This window comes from Dromaius novaehollandiae, chromosome 2, assembly GCF_036370855.1.
Source record: "Dromaius novaehollandiae isolate bDroNov1 chromosome 2, bDroNov1.hap1, whole genome shotgun sequence".
Taxonomy (NCBI): domain Eukaryota; kingdom Metazoa; phylum Chordata; class Aves; order Casuariiformes; family Dromaiidae; genus Dromaius; species Dromaius novaehollandiae.
In genome coordinates this window covers 130,247,238-130,267,183 of record NC_088099.1, presented here as the reverse complement: position 1 = coordinate 130,267,183, position 19,946 = coordinate 130,247,238, and the positions used below count along the sequence as shown (strand labels likewise).

At 37.4% G+C, this 19,946-nt stretch overlaps 1 protein-coding gene across 1 annotated transcript in view; it reads left to right on the top strand.

Moving 5' to 3' along the window:
• PREX2 (phosphatidylinositol-3,4,5-trisphosphate dependent Rac exchange factor 2) overlaps window positions 1–19,946 on the top strand; it is a 183,957-nt gene that overhangs the window by 138,250 nt on the left and 25,761 nt on the right. The window contains exons 37-38 of the mRNA XM_026115194.2: window positions 12,997–13,063; window positions 15,077–15,267. Of these exons, the coding sequence (XP_025970979.2) occupies window positions 12,997–13,063; window positions 15,077–15,267 (258 nt within the window). The remainder of the gene's footprint in view (window positions 1–12,996; window positions 13,064–15,076; window positions 15,268–19,946) is intronic.

Sequence of the window (19,946 nt, the reverse complement as noted above, 5' to 3'; positions counted from 1 at the left end):
CCTAGATGAGCTCAGCTACTTTTGGAAAGAGATTTCTATCAGTTGGACAAGAAAAGACTTTGTTGTGCTGCTTTTTCAATGACTAGGCCTGATTTTAAAATCAAAATTTTTTTCTTAACTTTATGTTCTAATGTTCACTGACCTTGCTTAGCATGTGTGCAGTCTGGTTAGGGTCTTCATTCATGCTGTGGCTGTAATGAGATACAGCACTCTTACAGCATTGTGACTTAGAGCTCTGATCAATTAATAATCTCCAAGACCTAGTTTTGCAAGAAGTCACTAAGAAAAAGTTTACATTCACCAAAATTTACCATGTGTAGATACTGGTCATTGTAGTTCTGTCCAGTCTCAACAGTAGGAGAGTTATGGATTCTTCCAGCCTTCCAAGGGCTGATGAGTAATTGATTTTTGTACTTGTTTTCTGGCAAACTCTGCCAATTTCATAAAGGAAGCACAAACAGCTTCAGGAATCACTACTTATCTGACATAATGTGAAGAGGAAAAACAGAAAAGCAGAGGCTTCATTGTTGTTCTGCCAATTGCTAGCCTGTGTAGGTGTTTGGCCTGGAGAATCTAATGAAGTAACTACTGCAGCAAAAGCTATTAACATTTGGATGATCATTCCAAAGAAAAACATAAAAGTGAAATCACTTATTCCTTGGAAAGATACTCAGATCAACTCAAGTCCAGTAATCCTGTCTTTGACTCTTCACATGGAAGAAATCCAGTATGTTGAACCGTCTAATTAGTAACAAAAGAAGTCAGTCAAGGTACAGTCCATAAACCATAATTTCTGCATAGACAACGAATGCATTGCACGCTCCTGATACGACCATCTGAGGAATGTCTTACAATTGCTGCATCGCTACAGTAGTATAAGAAAGCATTGAGGGGAGCAAATGTAGAGAAGAATTAGGCCCAGTGGGAGAAGAGATTAGGGACAAGTGGGAATAAAACCATTGGTTGGCTGTGACACTGCAGCTGAGTCATCCATTGATGAGAACTCTTGATGCAAGTCCAGCTTCTCTTATATTATGGGCACATTTAAGTAATTAAACTCTAATATGGAAAACAGATGACACCATTTTGGTTCTGTCCCACTTAAAAACAGAGATATTGGCCTGATTTGTGATGTGGACAGTCAGGACAATAAAATTAAAAAATCACTAGTATCTTTGCTTAGCTGCCTCTTAATTCCTTGTGGTAAAGTCTTGCTAGAAACTGAGTATATAGCAAATTTTTGAGGAGAGTGATTTCTTTTGGATGATGACAAAATCTGATACTGATGTATGCCTTTAAGAATTCATTTACAGATTATTTATTTGGGTGAATTATGAGATATATTTGTAAATTTTTAGTGGATTTCAGGAAGGATAACCTTTTCCATCAGCTTGTAAATTCAAGAAACTGAATCCTTGCTTTTATTGCAAAATTCAGTCGTAATAACTATGGAACTGTGACCAGCTTTTCCATAACATCCGAAGTGATATAATAATACTTCCAGGTGCAGAATTGTCCTCCTTGACACTGATTTGGGCAGCCATAAAACTTGTATTTTTTATGGTTCATGTTTTGAGGCTTTTGCAAATAGTATCTCAACAATGCAATATAAATGATAAGATTATCATTTTTATGAGGAAGCCTGAAAGGCAGTTTGAAAGCAGTTGCAGAATTTGATGCTGTGTGGAATGTAGAGAACCTCTCTCCATCTTCTGTATTTAATTTAACACTAGCTATTTGAATCTAATCAATGGTATGAGGGGACTTTCATTCTCAGGCCAGCTAAAGATTTGAGTTTTTTATAATTTTTGAGGAACATTCCCCCTCCCCCCACCAGCAACATATAGGAAATCCTTTATCTGAATAAAGATGTTACTTTAAAAATAAACTAGATTATGAAGTTGATAAAACTACTGAAAAATCTTCAGCATCTGGCCCACAGTTATTCTTAATGGTACTGGATTTCTTTTTCAGTGTCAGGTAGATTGCTCTTTTTACTTTTTAACTTTTTATAGTTAACCAGGCTTCACCACTTCTGTTTCTCTGACACTCACAAGGAGAAAAGATGTTACACTCAAATTCTGTTTGCAAGTTGGTGGTGGTTGTTGCCAGCAATGTAAATTTAGCCTGATCAAATTGTTTGCTAGTGAGCAACATGCAGCACAACCAAGAGAAAGTAATTAAGTCAGCAAAGATTTTAAATGTGTTTATTACTGTGTGTTTGATAGCTCAGCAGTTGTCTTCCAAATTAGAAGAGAAATGCAGAGAACCTGTGCCTCTGACTAGCAGAGGTTGATGTTAAGTAACTCCATTCCTGCCTCTCACTTTTCTTTATCCTTCTGCTTTCTCACAATTCAAACAGGCTTCTTTCACCTTGAATAAGACCTCTTGCTTTTCCAGATATCATCCTGATTCTCCTTTCTCTTTCATCTCTGAAATCCTGAAGTCCACTCTTTATCCTTATTTTATGGGGTTCCCTGTAGTGGCATCCATTCTGACAAGTCTTCTGCCTGCCTTCTGTGCAAGACAAAATGTTTAGTGACTTCCTCTGGCCAAAGAGCTCTGTCCTTCTCTTCCTTGGCCTGTCAGGAGTCTTTGGTAAAAGTGACCATGCTTTTGGTTTGGTTTGGTTTTCAATCTTGTTTCCCAGTGATTTCTGTGGTAATGTCTTGTCTTACTTGCTTTTTCTTCTGTTTTTCTCACTCCTTAACATGTCCTTTGGAGGAGCTTATATAGCCTCCAGGTCCTGTGGAAGTCTGCTTTCTTGCTGTGTCTTTTGCTAGTGTCATCTGAAAATACATTGGCACAGATGAACGGAAAAGCAATTTATGTACCATTCATATACTGACATTTCATGGATCTGTCTCTTTATTCTTGATCTTTCTTTTTCTGTCCAGCCTGTAAGCATTCTCTCTCTCTCCTGCCCCCCAACCCCCTGCAAGCCCTGATCCATAAGTAGCTATCAGTGTCAAACTCAACATGTTTTAAAAAGAGCTCTCCAGTTTCCTGCCTGTAACTATTTCCCTTATTCTCAAGACAAAGCCAGGCCTATAATCTGCTGTTTTGGCCACTCTTGTGTTTTTTTGATCATCATTATTCTTAAAATCTTTCAGCTACTTTATGTATAATATTTCTGTATGGTGGTCTAACACAGCTGAACCTAATGTCATTCCACAAGTTTCCTCTGGGCATGACAAACGTAGTCTTATCCCTTGCATTCTTATTTGCAGTGCTGTTGCAGAGATTCTAGCCCATTGCTTCGACCATGTCACCCCTCTCTTTCTGTAGTGCCCCCCCCAGTCTTGACTACATCAAACTTCAGCTACTTGTCTTTAGACTTGTAGTATTCTACTTACTGTTTCTCATTTACTGTTAAGGTGCATATGTTGATCTTCTTTGCTGAGAAAAATCTCCATTGTTCAATGGTTAGATTATCAAACAAGCAGTCTCAAGCCAGAGAAACGCTCTTGTGCATATCTACAAAGCTATGTCATTGTCTTCCTTCAAACCTCCATTAAAACTCTTTCATGAGGTTGCCTTCAAAAGTCTGGACAACAGTTTTGGCTGTAATTGCACCAAGACTGTTGTCTATTGCAATGATCCAGATTCCCATTTTTCATCTAGCTGCCTGTATTGACATTTTGTCTTATTTATTTTGCTTTGTCTTATTTATGTAGTTGTGTTATCTTTTGGAGACAGAGGCTGTTTTTCTTCTACAGTGCAGAGCACAGTGGTGTTTGAATCTCTGACTATTACAAATTCTGATAGGAATAATGATGATAACTCATGAATGCAGTGTAATTACTTGACTGATTGATAACTGCGTGATTATGTTAAATCTTCTCTTGCAAATCTGCATTTTAAAATCACATGGGTAAACTTTAATTTTTTATCATTTTTAAAGTATTACTGCTTTTAAGAATTATTTAATTAAAAATATTTTCTGTCCTTTGAATATGATTTTTATATTTGGTAAAGATCTCTTTTCCCTTGTTCTCCTGCAGGATGTAATTCAGTATGATAGTTATTAACTAAGTTGCATGGAAATAAATATTATGGTTGCTACTGAGACCAAAAGATGTTAGTTACAATGCAGGTCTTTTTCAAGCTGAGACAGACTTTGACAGACAGGTTAGCTGAATGACCATAACTCAGGCAAGCCAAGGACTAAATGGTGACTTTAAGATAAAAGTTTAAGTTGGATACGAGGAGACACTTTTTACCGTTGGAGGAATCAAGTTCTGGATTAGATTCCCAGAAAGAGTAAACTAGTTTTTAAAATGGACTTTGAGTGTAGGAATGAGAATTTATGTATGTTTGTTCAAGATATCAGAGGTTTGGACTTGATGACTTAGGATAGTCCTTCCAATCTACAGCAGTAAGGACATTTCCTCTTCCAGTCTTCCCTTCTCCATGAATATTTGACACTTTATATCAGGCAGATCAGCTTAGCCTTTTTTTGTCTGTAAATTCTTTCTGAGAAAAAGTTGGGTCTCCCCTATGATATTCTAAAACTATTAAAATGTACTTTTCTGCAGGTGGTCGTGGTTAGCTTCTCAACAAAGGAAGTTTGGGGCAGGAGGGATGTTTGGGGCACAGGTCATTCAGTGGGGGGCAGTGCTGTGGTTATACCAAGTATGCTTCCAGCTCTGGGGTCTCTGCGATGTGCTCCACTGCGCCCTGACATCAAGAGCAAACTTGCTTGTGCCTAAAACTGCACATTGTTGTACTATTTGGATTCTGAAGCTTTTGGCCAGTGAGAAATTAGTGAAATCACTGGCCATTTGATGACTAGACATTTTTAATGCCTCTTAAGTGCCTACAATTGTGTTTGGATATCTAAACATCTTTAAAACTTGGTTCTCAAGTGATATGATGATTTGGATTGGGAAGATTCAGGGGGAAGTAAGCAAAGTAATAGATGAAGGTAAAGCTTAGGACAGCTCTACTTTCCTGTAATACTTCTTTTATCCCCACTTTCTTGAGATGTCCCTGACTATACTATGACCCAGTTTTTCACTCAAATGATAGGATCGCACTGCGTGAAAGGCATCTGAAGATTGCTTCCCATCCCCACCACTGGTGTGGGTGCTAATTAACACTGTGTAGTAATTAACTTGTCTGTGCATCAATAGACAAGGTTTGAAAAGAAGTGTTTCTTCCTTCTAGCCTACTATTTTCTGTGATTTAGAACTGTTCTTTGAAGTCAGCTGTGTTCAGGATTATTGGCAGGTACTTTTGTGGCCTGCTGTATGGCAGCTACAAAAGAAAAATTAAAGCAAGTAGTAAAGGGAAAAGGCCAGAGGTTTTTTTGTTCCTGTTGTTGCTTTCCTTGATATCCTTTTAGGAGGTAAATGAAAGTCTGTTACTCTAAGGAAGCAATTATAATCAGTGAATTTAATGACAAATGATTTAGCTAACTACCCTCATTACATTGAACATTTGATTAAACTGAATGTAATACTTGTCATTCAGAAGTGTTTCATTTACAATGTAACTTCAAACAGTTCTTATATCTAAAGATTCCAGTGTCTATTTTATGGCATAAATAGCCTTCCTCAGCAATGGCAAACTTAATTTAATCCATTAGTCAGGGGTATCGTGTTATACCTCCATGAGGTTTTAATATTGTTATTCTTTGATTTCTTTTAATTTTTCTAAACATGAGAAAAGGAAAATATTTCTGCCCCTGGAGTTTATGCAAGCATGTAACAAAATCCATCTGAGGAATATAACCTGCTTTTATTTATTCACGCTCTTGTTACACACACAGCAGCTTCTCAAGCTGTAGGCTTCTTGGCAAGCTAATGTTTTCCCTATCCTGTATAATTTAGTCAAGGCAGAAAATAGATGTGATGGCACTCTTGGCTTCACACTGAACTAGAATTCTCTAATAGTTACTTTCATATAAATGACATATGATGACGTAAAAGACATATCCACCTACAGCTAGTTAATTACTATGAAAAAAAGATGTCGTCTGTCTCTGGAACAAACTTACAGGTCTTCAGGTCCATGTCTGCATTATCACAAGGGCCAGATCATATATCAATGCCTGTAATAAATGATTAAAATCCACCTTAAATCTGGCAGATTTCTTCCCCCACACTTTGTAGTGAAAAGCTTTTCCAAACCAAATTATTCATGTGGTTAAGAACCTTATGCCATTTGTTCATGTGCCACTATGGTCCTGTGATTTCAGTCTTACTCTCCCCTCCCTCCCTCCCTCCCTCCCTCCCTTCCTCATGTCTATCCACTTCAGTTTGCTCATTAACATTTTTTGCCATTGCCATCAAATTGAGAAAACAGTAATCTGTGCTGTGTTGTAGCTTTCAGAGAGCAAATTTTTGTCTGTGAAATTGTTTTTAGTGCAGTGGAATATTTATAAAGTAGGTGCAAAACTATTTCCTTTTTTAGGACCAGATATTTGATACGCTGTTTTGTGTTAAAAAACGCAACAGTTACACTGGACTGCAATGCTACAAACACAAATTTACTATATACTTTATATATGACTATATAAATAGGAAATTAACGTTTTTTAGATTTTTATGCTGTGGTTCCAGCTGAAGTAGATACTTACAGCTGAGCTCTCTAAATGCAAGATCTTGACGAAGGAAAGAAATTCAAAATTAGGCACTCACTCTGAAGGACATAACAGGGAAATAATAGCTAAATTTGTCTCCTGGAAAACACAATGAGAAGCATTTTAGGCAGAAAAGAAATTGAGATTCATTGCATCTAAGCGAAGCAAGACCACAGAGAAAACAGAGAGATACTGGACAAAATAAATTAAATTCGTCTAGCTGGTGTAAAAGATAACTCCAGCTGGCTTGAATTTAGCTTTGGACTTTTTTTCTTCCAGTAGTATACTCTTTCTGTGAGTGTAAATTCATTGTTCTTCACATTTTTGACAGTGTTTGATATAGACAATGATCTGAAACTGAAAATTTTGCAGCTTGACAGGCTATACCAAAAAATTCAAAATGACCTATATTCTAAGTCTTTGCTCACTGTGGTGAACATGTAGCTCATTCTGCTTTCTTTTTCCTTTCCAAATGCAGAGAAAATGTATCCAAAGTGATTAGAGCTGAAGGCCTTCATTTTTGGTCACTGATATGAATCCAGTCCAAGCCTGTAGCAACTAGAAATACTGACCACCCAGTGGCTATTTGGCATGTTGTCTTTTTAACAATGTATTCTATATCTGTAATAACCGGAGCCAAAAAGGGGAAATCTACTCTCTGGAAGGCAAATGTGGCAGTAATTAGTTACTACTAATGGGTTCAGTGTGGGTAGTGCTGCTCTGATAATGCTGGGAGAAGCAGGAAGGCAGCTGTACGTGGCCTAGGACCCAAGTACTTCCCTTTCACTTAATAAAACTGGAGGGTTTCAGGTGATCTTGGAAGTAGATAGAGATGCTGGAGACTTGGCTTACTGGGAACAGAACTTCCTTCTAGATTCCAGGAAAAATAGGGGTTAAAATGGAGCACCTGAAAAGTGAGTATTGTTGTACAGAGCTAAAGGTAGTATTTTTCCATTTTTTAAATCATCTATGTCTTTCTCTTCCGTTCTAACATTTCTGTGACCCCCTGCTTGTGTAACTACTATATGGGATATAGTATAAAAGTATATAGTATAAAGGTGAGACTCCACGTGGGTTTGGCAGTAAGGCCGTGACGTGTTGGCTGAGGATTAAAGAACTGAGTTACTTTGCAGGTATCATCATAGTTTGTACTTGGATACCTGCAAACACCCTAACACCGATTTATTCGTGTGCCGTCTTCAGAGACTGGAGAGAGTTTGAACTGATGGGAAACTAGCAGTTTAGCCAGGTGCTGCAGGCTTCCAAGAGAATGAGGAGCAGCAGCAGGAATCAGCCCCTCTGGTAGAATCAAATTCCTTAGGAATTCAATTTTTTGGAGTTGCAAGTCCATGTCCCAGCTAGGCTCCCAGTGCATTCCACTAAAGGAGGCCCTTGCCAAGAAAGTCCTTGCATTTCATTTCTTGAAATTTTTTTACCTTTTCCCTCCTCTTGTGGGTTTTTCTAGACACAACTAAATTTAATTATTTTCATCTCTTCTGTGTGTGTTTTGCTTGTGACTTTTTCCATATGGTCTCGCCTTAGTCATATCCTTCTCCTCATACATTGTACTGTCTTCCACAATTCTGTTTGCTATGCTTAAAATATGGACTGCCAAAAGCTGGCTTGCCACCTTATGTGCCTGGAGTAAGCCAGAAAGGGCTTACTGCATTGCTTACAAATGAAATACGAATTACCCATGGTAGATTCAGAGCCATATGGTGTTAAAATCTCCTGTTCAGCATGTCAGATTGCACAAGTAAGAATAGTTGTGAAAGGTCAGAATATTGCTGTGTATGCTGTTTGAGAGGTTAAAATTGTGATACTGTTACAAAGGTTTTTTTATTGTTCGAATTAAACCTTTCTGTAACTGCTAATAATATTGTACATAGGACTGTATCATTGACATAAAGATGTTAGAGCTAGAATCCCCTTGACTTTTCATAATTTTCTTTTATGATGAGACCACAGCCTCCTTACACTGTCCTTTTTGCTGAAATACATATTTTCCCTGGCACATATAACATGAAGTGCTTGTGTGCTGTGTCATCTGGTTGTTCATATGTGTAAACTTCTGTGGAGTACATAATATGCTGAGACTAGGATATTACTGACAGAATTATCTTAGTATATGAAGTCAATATGAATTCCTGTCTTATGCATGTAAATAGGGAAGTAATATTTAAGTTCTTTTTCTTCTGGACTTGTGGCATGAATAGAAAAATAGAAATACTGCAAATAATTGTAGAAGCACCAGTAAAATAAATGGGAATAGTACTGTGTTGCAGTAAATATTGATTTAAAGAGTGTCCGCTGTTACAAAGTGTCAACTGTTGTAGATTTTAAACACACAATTTCAAGTAATTGACTTAAAATCCCTTAACATGGTCTTAGAAAGTAATTATACATGGCAATTTATCATTTATTTAGACTTACCATTTACCGGAAAGAACACTAATGCAGACTTTTCCATTTGTTTGCTCTGACAGCAAGTAGTTTTCTGTGATGGATACTTTGTACTAGAAAAATAATTGAATTTGGAAGCTTTTATACATATATCTATATTCTGAATGTATGTATGTATATAAATATGCTGTGCACATCCACACACACACACACACACACACACAAACACACACACACACACACACACACACACACACACAGTTAATGACCAGATGGCAGAACATAGAATTCTTATTAAAGATTTAGAAAATTATGTGTGTGTATATATATGTATACACACAGAGATACTAATTACATCATAAATATATGCTTTATAGTTAGAGTTAAAGAATTAGAGAGGTCTGGCTAGCCACTTTTGAGTCTGAGCCTCTGTACTGACGAATCCTCTGTTGTGCTGATCATGCTGATCTACATTATCTTGAATAACGTGACCAAGTGATTGAAAATCAAGTAGCATTCAAATATATTCTCATCCTTTTCTTGAAGATGGTATGAATTTCTTCAGTATGCCACAGTGATAAAAGAAGACTTAATTCTTCTCTGCTATAAAAGCAGCAAAGCAAAAACCTTTCTAGAACAGAAGCCATTTTATAAGTCCCAACTTGCCCTTATTTTATTCCATAATCCAATTATTTGCCCTTCTCTGATTCCCCACCTTGTTTCACTGACCTCATGTTTCCAAGAAAGGACCATCAACATCTAGGATAAACCTGTGGGCTTCCTGAAGCAACAGAGAGTAAGCCTAGAAATTTGGCTTTGTTTGGATTATGTGCATGTATGAAGTTAGAAATACGTCTCTGCAGGTTTGGAGCCTCGATAGTTCCTACTGTTTCAATTTTGCAGGCTTTTACATGTCCAGATCAGTTTTGTAGGGTACCCTGTAAAATGCTTCACTAGGATCAAAATATCACCACTTCTGCATCTCCTTTGTACGAAAGTTGTGGGAAAACTTCTTCAAAGAGCATTCATTTTGTGATAGATTTTTCTTTTTGAAACCTAAGGTGTTTGTTACCTCATTCCCACGTAAGATTTCCCTCGCATATTTGTTCCATTGACATTGTTACATAGGGAATGTCTTACAAAAGCGAAATGTAAAAATCCCCTTTAGTTTTGATGCCTATTGTTTTTTTCCATTTTCTTTTTTTTTTTTTTAAAAAAAGAGCTGTTCTGCCACAACTGAGAGAAAATGAACAGCTTTTAGCAACAAAAACAGCATCACATTTTCAGACAGAACTATGATTTCATTCTTTTTCATTTCAAATGGATTAGAAAATATTGTCCAAATTGGGCACCATTCCAAGATTGCCATTAACTTTTCCTATAAAATTTGATTAAGGACCTTAACAGGCATTTAGTAATTAAGTGAAGTGCTTTGGAAATTTATATGCTGTCCATAGTTTGTCATGTTCTGTGAAATACTGAAGACAGTTTTTATGAAAAGCAATAAAAATAAAGCACTTGAGAAACATCTGGGAGTGTTATCTGATTGTGTGTGGGGGAATAGTTTCATTTGTAACAGGATATTTTGATATTTAAAATTAATGTTGTGTATAGTTGATTTTTTTGTTTGTTCTTTAGGTTAATGAATAATTGACTTAATTAATGCAGTAATTTCTATAATTGTATATTCCCTTCTAGTGTCCATGTTGCCTCATTTTGTACCCTGGGTGAATTATTTTCCGTGTATTTCATTAGTTGTGTACTGTTCTATATTTGGTTTCTGGTTTCATTTAATGCAGCTGAATTTGCTGAAATAATAGTCCGAAGAGTGCTGAACAGACTCTGAATGAAACAGATTTCCCTGCGGCATAGCAGGAGAAAGCAGTATAGGCTTTTAGTCGGATAACGTTCAGTGGACGGGAGGATTATGCTTTAGATTTTAGCTGTGCTAACAAAGAAAAAGGTTGGCCTGTTGCTGCTGAGGTAGCTTTTATATGCTGCGGCCATTCATAGTGATTTACAAGTAATTTTCTCTGCGAATCTCCCTTCCTTCCAGTAGTTTCCAGCTTTCTTTGACACAGAGTGCATTCTGGCTGGTACAACAGGCCTAATAGAATAATGGAACCAGATTAGCTTTGCTGTGCTTTTTAATGGAATTAATTCAAACCTTAAATTCGGGGGAAGATGCCTTTCAAAACTGCAAAAATACAGGCAACGAAATCTGCTAGAACTGAAGGACGCTGGATTTTTTACTAGTACAGTTATTCTAGGTTATTAAAAAATAACAGGCTATTCAAATTTGCCGTCTGTGCCCCTGCCCTCAAGTATGTAACTGTGTGAGTAACTTTACTTCTGTGGATAAAGCCATGAGAAGAGGATGGGCCTTCTTGTCCTTATGCATGTTATGTGAATCAGTGTTTTCGTGACTGAGGTTCCAGATAATCCTGTCACTTCTGAGTTAGGATGCAAGGGTGCATTCTTTCCATATTTTCATATTTCAATGCAGCTGAAATTCGGTTACCACACTCCATAGGACAGCTGGGATCCTGCTCCAGGCTGGATCCAGTCTGAGAGCTGTGACCTTTAGTCAGACTCTACTGCTTGTGCACAGGCATTAGGGCTGGATTGAGGTGATACCTTGAAGTTTCCACTGGAGAACCCAGTTTCTTCCTGCAGGCTCCATAAGTTGTTTTCTTACCTTGGCCAGAATTGCCGTAGTGGTGGCTGTTGCTTGGATCTCACTGGATGCCTCATCGAGGCACAGCATCCTACAAGTTTTTTTTATTTCCAGCTGCCTCAGCAGGTTTTAGGAGCTTTTCAACCACCAGAATTAATCTTGTGATCTTATCACACAGATATGTAAGGTATTTCCTCTGGCTATCAAATGTTTAATAATAACACATCTGTGGTGAGCAATTATTTTGCTTATAAGGTAAAAAGAAAAAAAAATCCTCTAGAATTTATGAGTTGAAGGAGACAGGAGGAGAGCTCCCCTACACCCTTTGCTAGCATCTTAACGCTGGTGGTCAGAGAAGATCTTTCTTTCTGGTGTTAGATAGGAGAACTTTTTCCTGTTTTAAGAGAGAAAGGTAACATGAAAGTCCTCTGTACCAAATCTCAGCCCCCTTTGTGCCATGTAGAAGCCAGCCAACCTTTGTCTTTTAACAGGGTGCATGCCACATTTTTCTGTTCCATAGAAAGTCCTTACGGTAGTGTTCATTGCTAAGTGAAATGGTAAAGAAGGAGATGTGAGAATATGGGCTGATGAGGTTTAGTGCACAATAGATAGGTAAACCTGATAGAATAAGTATGCTTTCTCTCTCACATTTGCATTCTGTAGATAAACCACATTTTTCTTCAGCTTCTCCTTTGATGCACTAAATCATTTTTAAAAAAGTGGGTGGTAACTGTACAGAAAGGCAGTTTGCTTTTATTTACGCATGCATACATGAGTGCACACATTACCAATGCCATTTTGTCTGTATGATGTATGTCTGCCATCTGTAGGGTTTTTGCTTTTTTGTTTCTTTTTATACTGTGAGCTCTTTCCTCTGTGGTGATACTGTCTTCCATACTTGGGATGCTGTTCTGATATTATTTCAGTTATGCTAATATGAAAAGCTTGTAGCGCATGAGGTTCAGACACTATTTACCTGCCAAGTTTCCCAAAGTCGCTGTTAAAATCAAGACAGATGCCACAACCCTTTCATAGATAGTCACTTTCAGATCCATTTTTTCTCCTTCCTAGAGAGTAAAATATTGCACTCTACTGTGAAATGGCAGATGGACAATTTGTCTTCAGAATGAGAAAAAATGTTCCACATTTCTTTAAAAGAAAGAGTGTTAGTGCCTATTCATCCTTGTATTATTCTTTGATAGGCTCTTGTCATGAAATTTTTTTAAAAAGTCCAATCTTAGGATGATGTCTAAGAATAATCACCTATATACATTTTGCACAAGAGTTTAAAAAATTAACATTTTTTGCCTTATTTTGTTTTTTCTGCCAGGGCATTCTACTTGGACAAGTCAAACCTGCCTCCAAATTCAACATCTAAAGCAGCTTATATAGATAAGGTAAATAAAAATGTTAGGTGACTAATTAAGCTTTGCATTTTGCACACTGTGTTGTTGTAATCCTTTCCTGTGACTTTCTTTATTCCACTAAAAACTGGAATTATTCAAAGCTGTGGGGGAAAAGGGAAAGGGGTGGCATTTTGTCCCAACTCTGTTTTAGGCGTGTGTGGTGCCCTGTGGTTCTGTATCAACATGTGAGGCTGGAGGGCATCACTGTATCTGAGAAGCTTTCCCTTTTCACTGTGCCGTCAGAGCAATGCAATTGCACCAGGAGCGTGCAGGTGGGAGCAGGTGCAGGCAGGAATTTTTTGTTCTGAAAACTGGAAACGCTGTTCAAAAAGAAATACTCTAGCATCCTGTTCAGAGGATTGCCTTTCCTCATTTAGGCTTCCTCTGTCTTTAAACCTCTGTGGCTGAGAGATCACAAAGATTATGAATCTTCATTTAACACTACGTCCTCTGTTGGAGAGTTCATGTCCAATTGCAGCCCAGTAAGAAGAAAAGATAGTCCTAGGGCCTTGCCTATCCTGACTCATGAAACAAGGTGATTGAACTACTGTGGCTTGACAAATACAGTGAACAGCAGCTGAGCCCTATGGCAGACTAAAATTTTACATTGCTGTAATCCAGCATGAGCATTAACAGACTGATAATTCCTGTTTCTTGGATCTGTGCTGGACTGCATGGTCCATCCGCAGTGAGTCAGCAGCTTAATCTTCTAAGCATTCACAGGCGCAGCAGAAGAAATTTAGCTATATGTGGAGTGCTCATTTTCCCCAAACCTCATCCCTGCCTATTTTAGTGAAAAGGTCAAGGGCGAGATGAAAGCATCTGATAAACCAGATCTGACCAGGGGATGATAGTGACCAATGCTGATTTGATCTAATGCATTTTCTTTGTAACTGGAGTAAGCTAAGAGTGTGTGCATGATCACAGTTTGTGACTGACTTTTGCTCTTTTCTCCATACTTCTGCAGGAGTAAATGGCACCAGTTTAAATCAATTTAAATGTATGCAAGCTAAATCAATAGGAGCTAAACCAACTTAAATCTATTTGTGCCCAGGTTTAAATGATTGTTATAATTGATTTACTTGACCTGCACACTTTCTGATGAAGGTAAACATAAGAGCAAGTGGGGCTGCTATTTCTCTAATTAGTTAAAACTGTCTTTAGGGAATGCTTCTCTGTCTTTCAAATGATTCATTCTTTGAGTAACAGGGGTTTTGTTGCGATCTTTTAAGTGTCTCTAGAAAAAAGAGGGAATTTGGAGTTACAAGGTCTGTAAAACTGTGTTATGAACCTTTCTTTTGCACAAACCACTATGATATGCTGCTTCTCATTGCTAAATTGTTCTTGAAGGTTGCTCTTCTGAGGGCAGCCTTCCACATGAAGCTGCCTTCTTACTGAAACTAGGTAGGTCATTTCATTCCCTGTACAGTCATGCTGAGATTGTAGCAGAACTTAAAACAGAGCTAACTGTTCTCGTTTTGTAGTATGTTTTTGTCACTCCTGCTTGTTTTTCTTTTTGCGTGTTGTTAGTCAGGATTAGAAACTGGCCATTTGCATAAGGGGAGGACCCTATTGTCCTATTTATAAGTTGGTTTTCTCAGAGAGTCATTTAACCAGTCCTGGCATCCCTCCCCCATATGCATACAGTTGTGGGTTGTCTCTTTGTGGCTTCCTTTCTTTGGAAATAGCATTAATGGAAACTTACTGGTGGGCCTGTTCAGTTTATTGAAGTGAAAAACACCTCTGTAGAGAATGAAACAGTCAATGATAGTAACAATTCAAAAGTTAAGTTTTCTTGAGTCATGTCACAGAAGACTGTATACTTTGTATTTATATTATGGAATCTGGCTTGGGCTTTCTCAGCCGGTCTCGCTGTTTTAATCTGCATCTGTAATGACCACAGATCACGACACTCCTAGCATTTGCTTGTCTCTACCCTGAAAGAGCGTTTCATGTGCTCTTGGTAGCAAATATTTAAATCTCTCTCTTTTTTCTCTCTTGCAGTTTATGAGACCTCTCAATTGCTTGGATGAACTTTACCGACTCATAGGGTCCTTTATCCGATCCAAACGCACCGCTGCCTGTGCATACACTGCTTGCAGTGCTTCTGGAGTTGGGTTGCTCTCGGTGTCCTCAGAACTCTGTAACAGGCTTGGAGCATGTCACATCATTATGTGCAACAGCGGAGTTCACCGGTATGAGAGTTTATTTCCCTCCCTTTGTTCCAGTCAGTCAGTCATTGAAATCCAGTTTGGAGGCTGTTTTTTATCTATAGAAAATCACACCCTGTATTTCTGTGTAAGTGAGTAAATGTCTAATACACTTAAAAGATCTGTGGTGAAATTCTAGAATTGTGTTGGCTTTGATTGAGAAAAATGAGCAGCATGATTTCATTTGTATAGTTGTAATGGGTTGTTTCTCATTCAAGTCAGTAGAGGCAGAAATCTTAATTGCTAAAGTGGTGAAAGGAAGGTTCCTAGGTGAATAGCACATACAATATTAAGTTCATGATATAGACAAAAAAACATTGAAAATTGTGTATGCTATATGCTAGAAGGAATCTTAGTAGAGCTTGTTTCAAGGAAAAAGCAAAACAGAAGAGGTATGCATTTTTGCAGGGGTAGTATACAATAACTGGAAGTTCTGTCTGTAGAACAGTCTTGATGTGATTAATATAGTAGCAGAAAATGAACTGAGCTATAATCAACTGAGCTTTATTGTTGCCCACTGAGTGGTTTTAATATACACACACGCGCGTGCACACATACACACAAACACACACCCCTATATCTGAGTGACAATAGCATAGTTGGAGAGCTCTTTAGTAGTTAATGACTTTCATAAAAGATAGCAATATATTTATGTTCCAGTTGGGCAGGATACAATCTTGTGTACATTACACCAAACAGGCAAAGACTACCATTGGAAAAAGAAAAAACATAACCAAGAATCTGATGCTAAAACACTGCTATTTCTGTAAGAATTCCAAACTGTAGATTACAGGTAGCAGTGTGTTAAAAATTTGCTCCTTAGTTTCTGACCTTATGCAAATTTGTATTTTAGCAGACTTGGTTACCAGTACATTATGCTAAAATGAACCTTGCCTTCTCTCAAGTTTAACTAATGTCCTTTCTTTAAAAGAGCTTTGGAAAAACAATGCGCCATAGATTCAGTGCAGATTATAAGGCATGAAAAACAGGAAGAGCTCTGTATATCGTCAACACAATTACATTATATAATAACAGTGCTTGCCATTTCTATTAGTGGGATAGCAGCAGACTACTTGTATTACTCTCCATCATCGATAAAAGTGTATATAACATGCTGTATATGGTATTCTGTTTTAGGCAATAATACAAAAAGAGTGTATTATTTAACACTAGTCACCGTGTTAGATGAAGATGGAAATATTATATAGCATGGATCAGCATAAAGTTGTCATTTTCAGAAGGCCATGAACCATACAGCTTTTCTCTGGCTCTTTATTTAGGTTTAGAACAGTTTCATAAGACATTTTTATGATATAGAGAATCCTTCTTCCCAGGTTGGAACTCTTGCTAAACTCCTGGTCAACAAAAACAATTACAGGCAGCATTTTCTCCTCTGCTGCTCACATGAGAAACAGCAGCCTCGGTTTCCCAAACTCTGATTTCTGCTTATAAAAGTTGCTTTGAAAAGGAGTGAACAAGATTTTTTGGGAAAAAAAACAGTCTTATGTAATTCCAATGAAACAAAGAATTCTTAAGAATCAAAAAGATCATTAATACTCACTACTCAGAGTGACTACTGTCAGGAATATTAATTACTATTTCCTCAAAGACCTGTGCTTTTAGGAAGGAATCCTTATTCATGAGTACCCTTCTGAAGACCTTACTGTGTTGAAGTAAACAAAGTTTGTATTTCTTACATGATGAAAAAAGACTTTGGGCTTGATTCTGCTTTTCTTTAGAAAGCTGAAAAGGACTTCCTTTGTGTTTCCTAATGATTTCATAGAGTAAATCCTGAATTTACCAATATAATTGTTCCAGAAATCCTTATTTTTCAAGAAAAGAGTCAGAACAACTTTAATATTCCCAATAAACTATCAGCCCACAATGCAGAGGTAACAAATTATTCAGAATTATCTGGTGACTGAAGAAGAGGTAGCATGCTTCATAAAAACATGAGATGTTCTTTGAATGAAATAAATTTTTCATGAGATTTTTTTGCTCATTTATAGGGCTAATTCAAAGGTATAAACTATTAAATGTCTAAATAAGTAATTTTTAAAAACCACAAAATGTTAGAAAGCCAACACACATTGGATTTTGAGACTATTTTAGGAGTGATGGGAAATGGATGGCTTATGTATGGGTTTCTGCCTGGATGTTAAAGGATTCAAGACTGCCTATTTATATGAAGTAAATCTGCAAAGCATTTTTCTGTAAAAGCATGATTGTAGTCCTGCAGTCTTTGAATGGAGTCCATTTGAGCTTTTGTATAAGATAGCATTATTTCACTTGTCCATTAATACAGCCTTTGTGGCTACCATCTGTTCAAAGAAACATCAACTCTTAGCATCATCAGAGACATTTTAACATAGTTCCTCCAGGAAAGAGAAATGCATTACACACAATTTTATATGTACCCAAGGAGTTTTTGCCCTGAATTTCTGAAAGTTAAGAAAAAAACCTCGCTGTATTTAGGGGTCGACAGGGATTCTTGTGCTATTATTTGAAGTGATAAAAGTTGGAGAATTTTTTTTATTCTTTTCAAGAAATAGCAAACAGTTCCCTGAAGTTACTGTAGTACAGACAAACTTGATGGATGAAAAAGTCTTTTCCTGGACTTCTGTGTCATATAATCTCGATTCACGTGTTGTTTTCTCTTTCTGGCCTCTCCCAGGCCACATCTCTACACTCCACCACTAAATAAGCTCTGCTTTTTGGCATTCTGAAATTGCCTTCACCAAGACAGAAAAGCTTATTTTGTCTCCAAATAATAGGCTCACTGGGCAGATTTTGTTACTGACCGAATTCCTAGACTAAATTCTGCTGTGTTTTTTGTGAACCTATTCCCCTTGCTACTCCATAGTGAGAAACTGTCTTGCAGCATCATGAAATCCTGTGAGGAAGACAGAAAGAAGGAGGAGGGAAGAGGAAGATGATGGATGTGAAAAAGTCCTGTAGACAAAAATGTTTTTTCCTGTTGCCTGCAATCCTGAAGGTCTAATTCTTCTGCTTGTCTGATGGACTATTATTTAATCAGAGCAGAGAATCATGCAGAAGAATGGTCTTAAAGTTGATAAGTTAGTTCTTCAGACTTCAAGCTACTGATTTGCAGTCAGGGGGGATATTCAGCCATATTCAGCATTGTATCTTCAGTGTTCTCAGAAACTAAACACTCCTAGAGCTGTCAAGTACTTGACTGAGATCAGTTGTGGAAATCCAGGTGTCCGAAGTCCAGTTGAGGACTCACGACTGACTGTTTTTAAAACCAGGCTACAGAAATTGAATGAGTTGAAAACTTTTATTCTCTCCTGGTGCTACCAGAAAAGCAGATAGGGGAAAGAGATGTGAATTGTGCTTGCAGGTTAATTTTGAAAGTATATTCTTCATTTATGAGTCTTCTTGCTAGCTTAAAAATTAAAAACAATGGACTTAGAGCAAGGTTTGTACAGGCTTTAACTAATATTAGCCTAATTTCTACAACTGATCTCTAATGGAAGAGAATTTCTGAGAGTCTGTGGAAGAGTTCAGGGTGCTTTGCTGGTCAGTATCCTTCTTTTGTTCTTGGGGAGTGGGAAATGAGCAAACCATTAATCTGTCAGAATGAAAATATATATAATTTTGTTTGAAGTATACATATATATGTGTATATATATCATATTTATACATATTTATATGTGTATATATATCTGAACCTTCCCTCACTTGATTAACTTATCTGTCTGTCCTTGAACTGAATGTACAGCCCTTTTTGTGTTTTCTCAACTTGGGTATCATGGATTGAGAATGGGAGTTTCTGCCACCCTTCCTCTCTTTCTAACTGGAAGCAAATTGCAGACAGCTTGGGAGGGAGATTCTGGGTGGCAGTCCCAATGCAGAAGAGGCAGAGAATTATGAAACAGCAGCTTTGTCTGCTTTGACAGTGGTTGCTGATCTCCGGATCAGCAATGTTTTGATTTCTGACTTCTCTGTGATCCATATTAAATTGCTTTTTACACTGCACTGGGCTAAAACAGCTTGACAGAGTTCATATTTTCATCCTTATATCCAAGATAATACTGTGGATTTTGAATTGCTGGTGATTATTTTGCTTTGATTTTTATGAGGACAATACGTTTACCAATTTACATTAGAGCCTGAAATCCTGTATCTATTTCAGACAGCAGTTCTTTTCAAATATATTTGGATCACCAAAAGAATAAGCATGGAGAAAAATAAGTTCCTTTAACCTTCACTGTCCTAAGTGACATGTGAATACTGCAGACTCCCCTTGGATTACCATAAGTGAACATGCCTTGTTGATCAACATCAGGAACAGAACTCAGAATTAGTCTGAAATCAATAGTTTGCATTTCTGTGTTGCCTTTTTTATCATCCATAATTATATTTCTACCTGCCAATCAACTGTCACCTATAAACAATACTCTTTTTTCTGCTGCTTGTTTCCTTGCTTAATTTTATTCTGTTTGAAGGTGTAATCAGTCTGTACAAATCTAGGTGATGAAAGGCACTTTTAAATTTTATTGAATCATGATGCTAGCTCCTGCTTGAGAGAGAAAAGAGAGACTGCATTGCACAAACAGGCCTTAGCCTATTTCCATGCCAAAATGAAATTAGGTGCAGCAGCTGCAGAAGTCTGTTCAGGGACCATAAGCCTTACAGGCTCA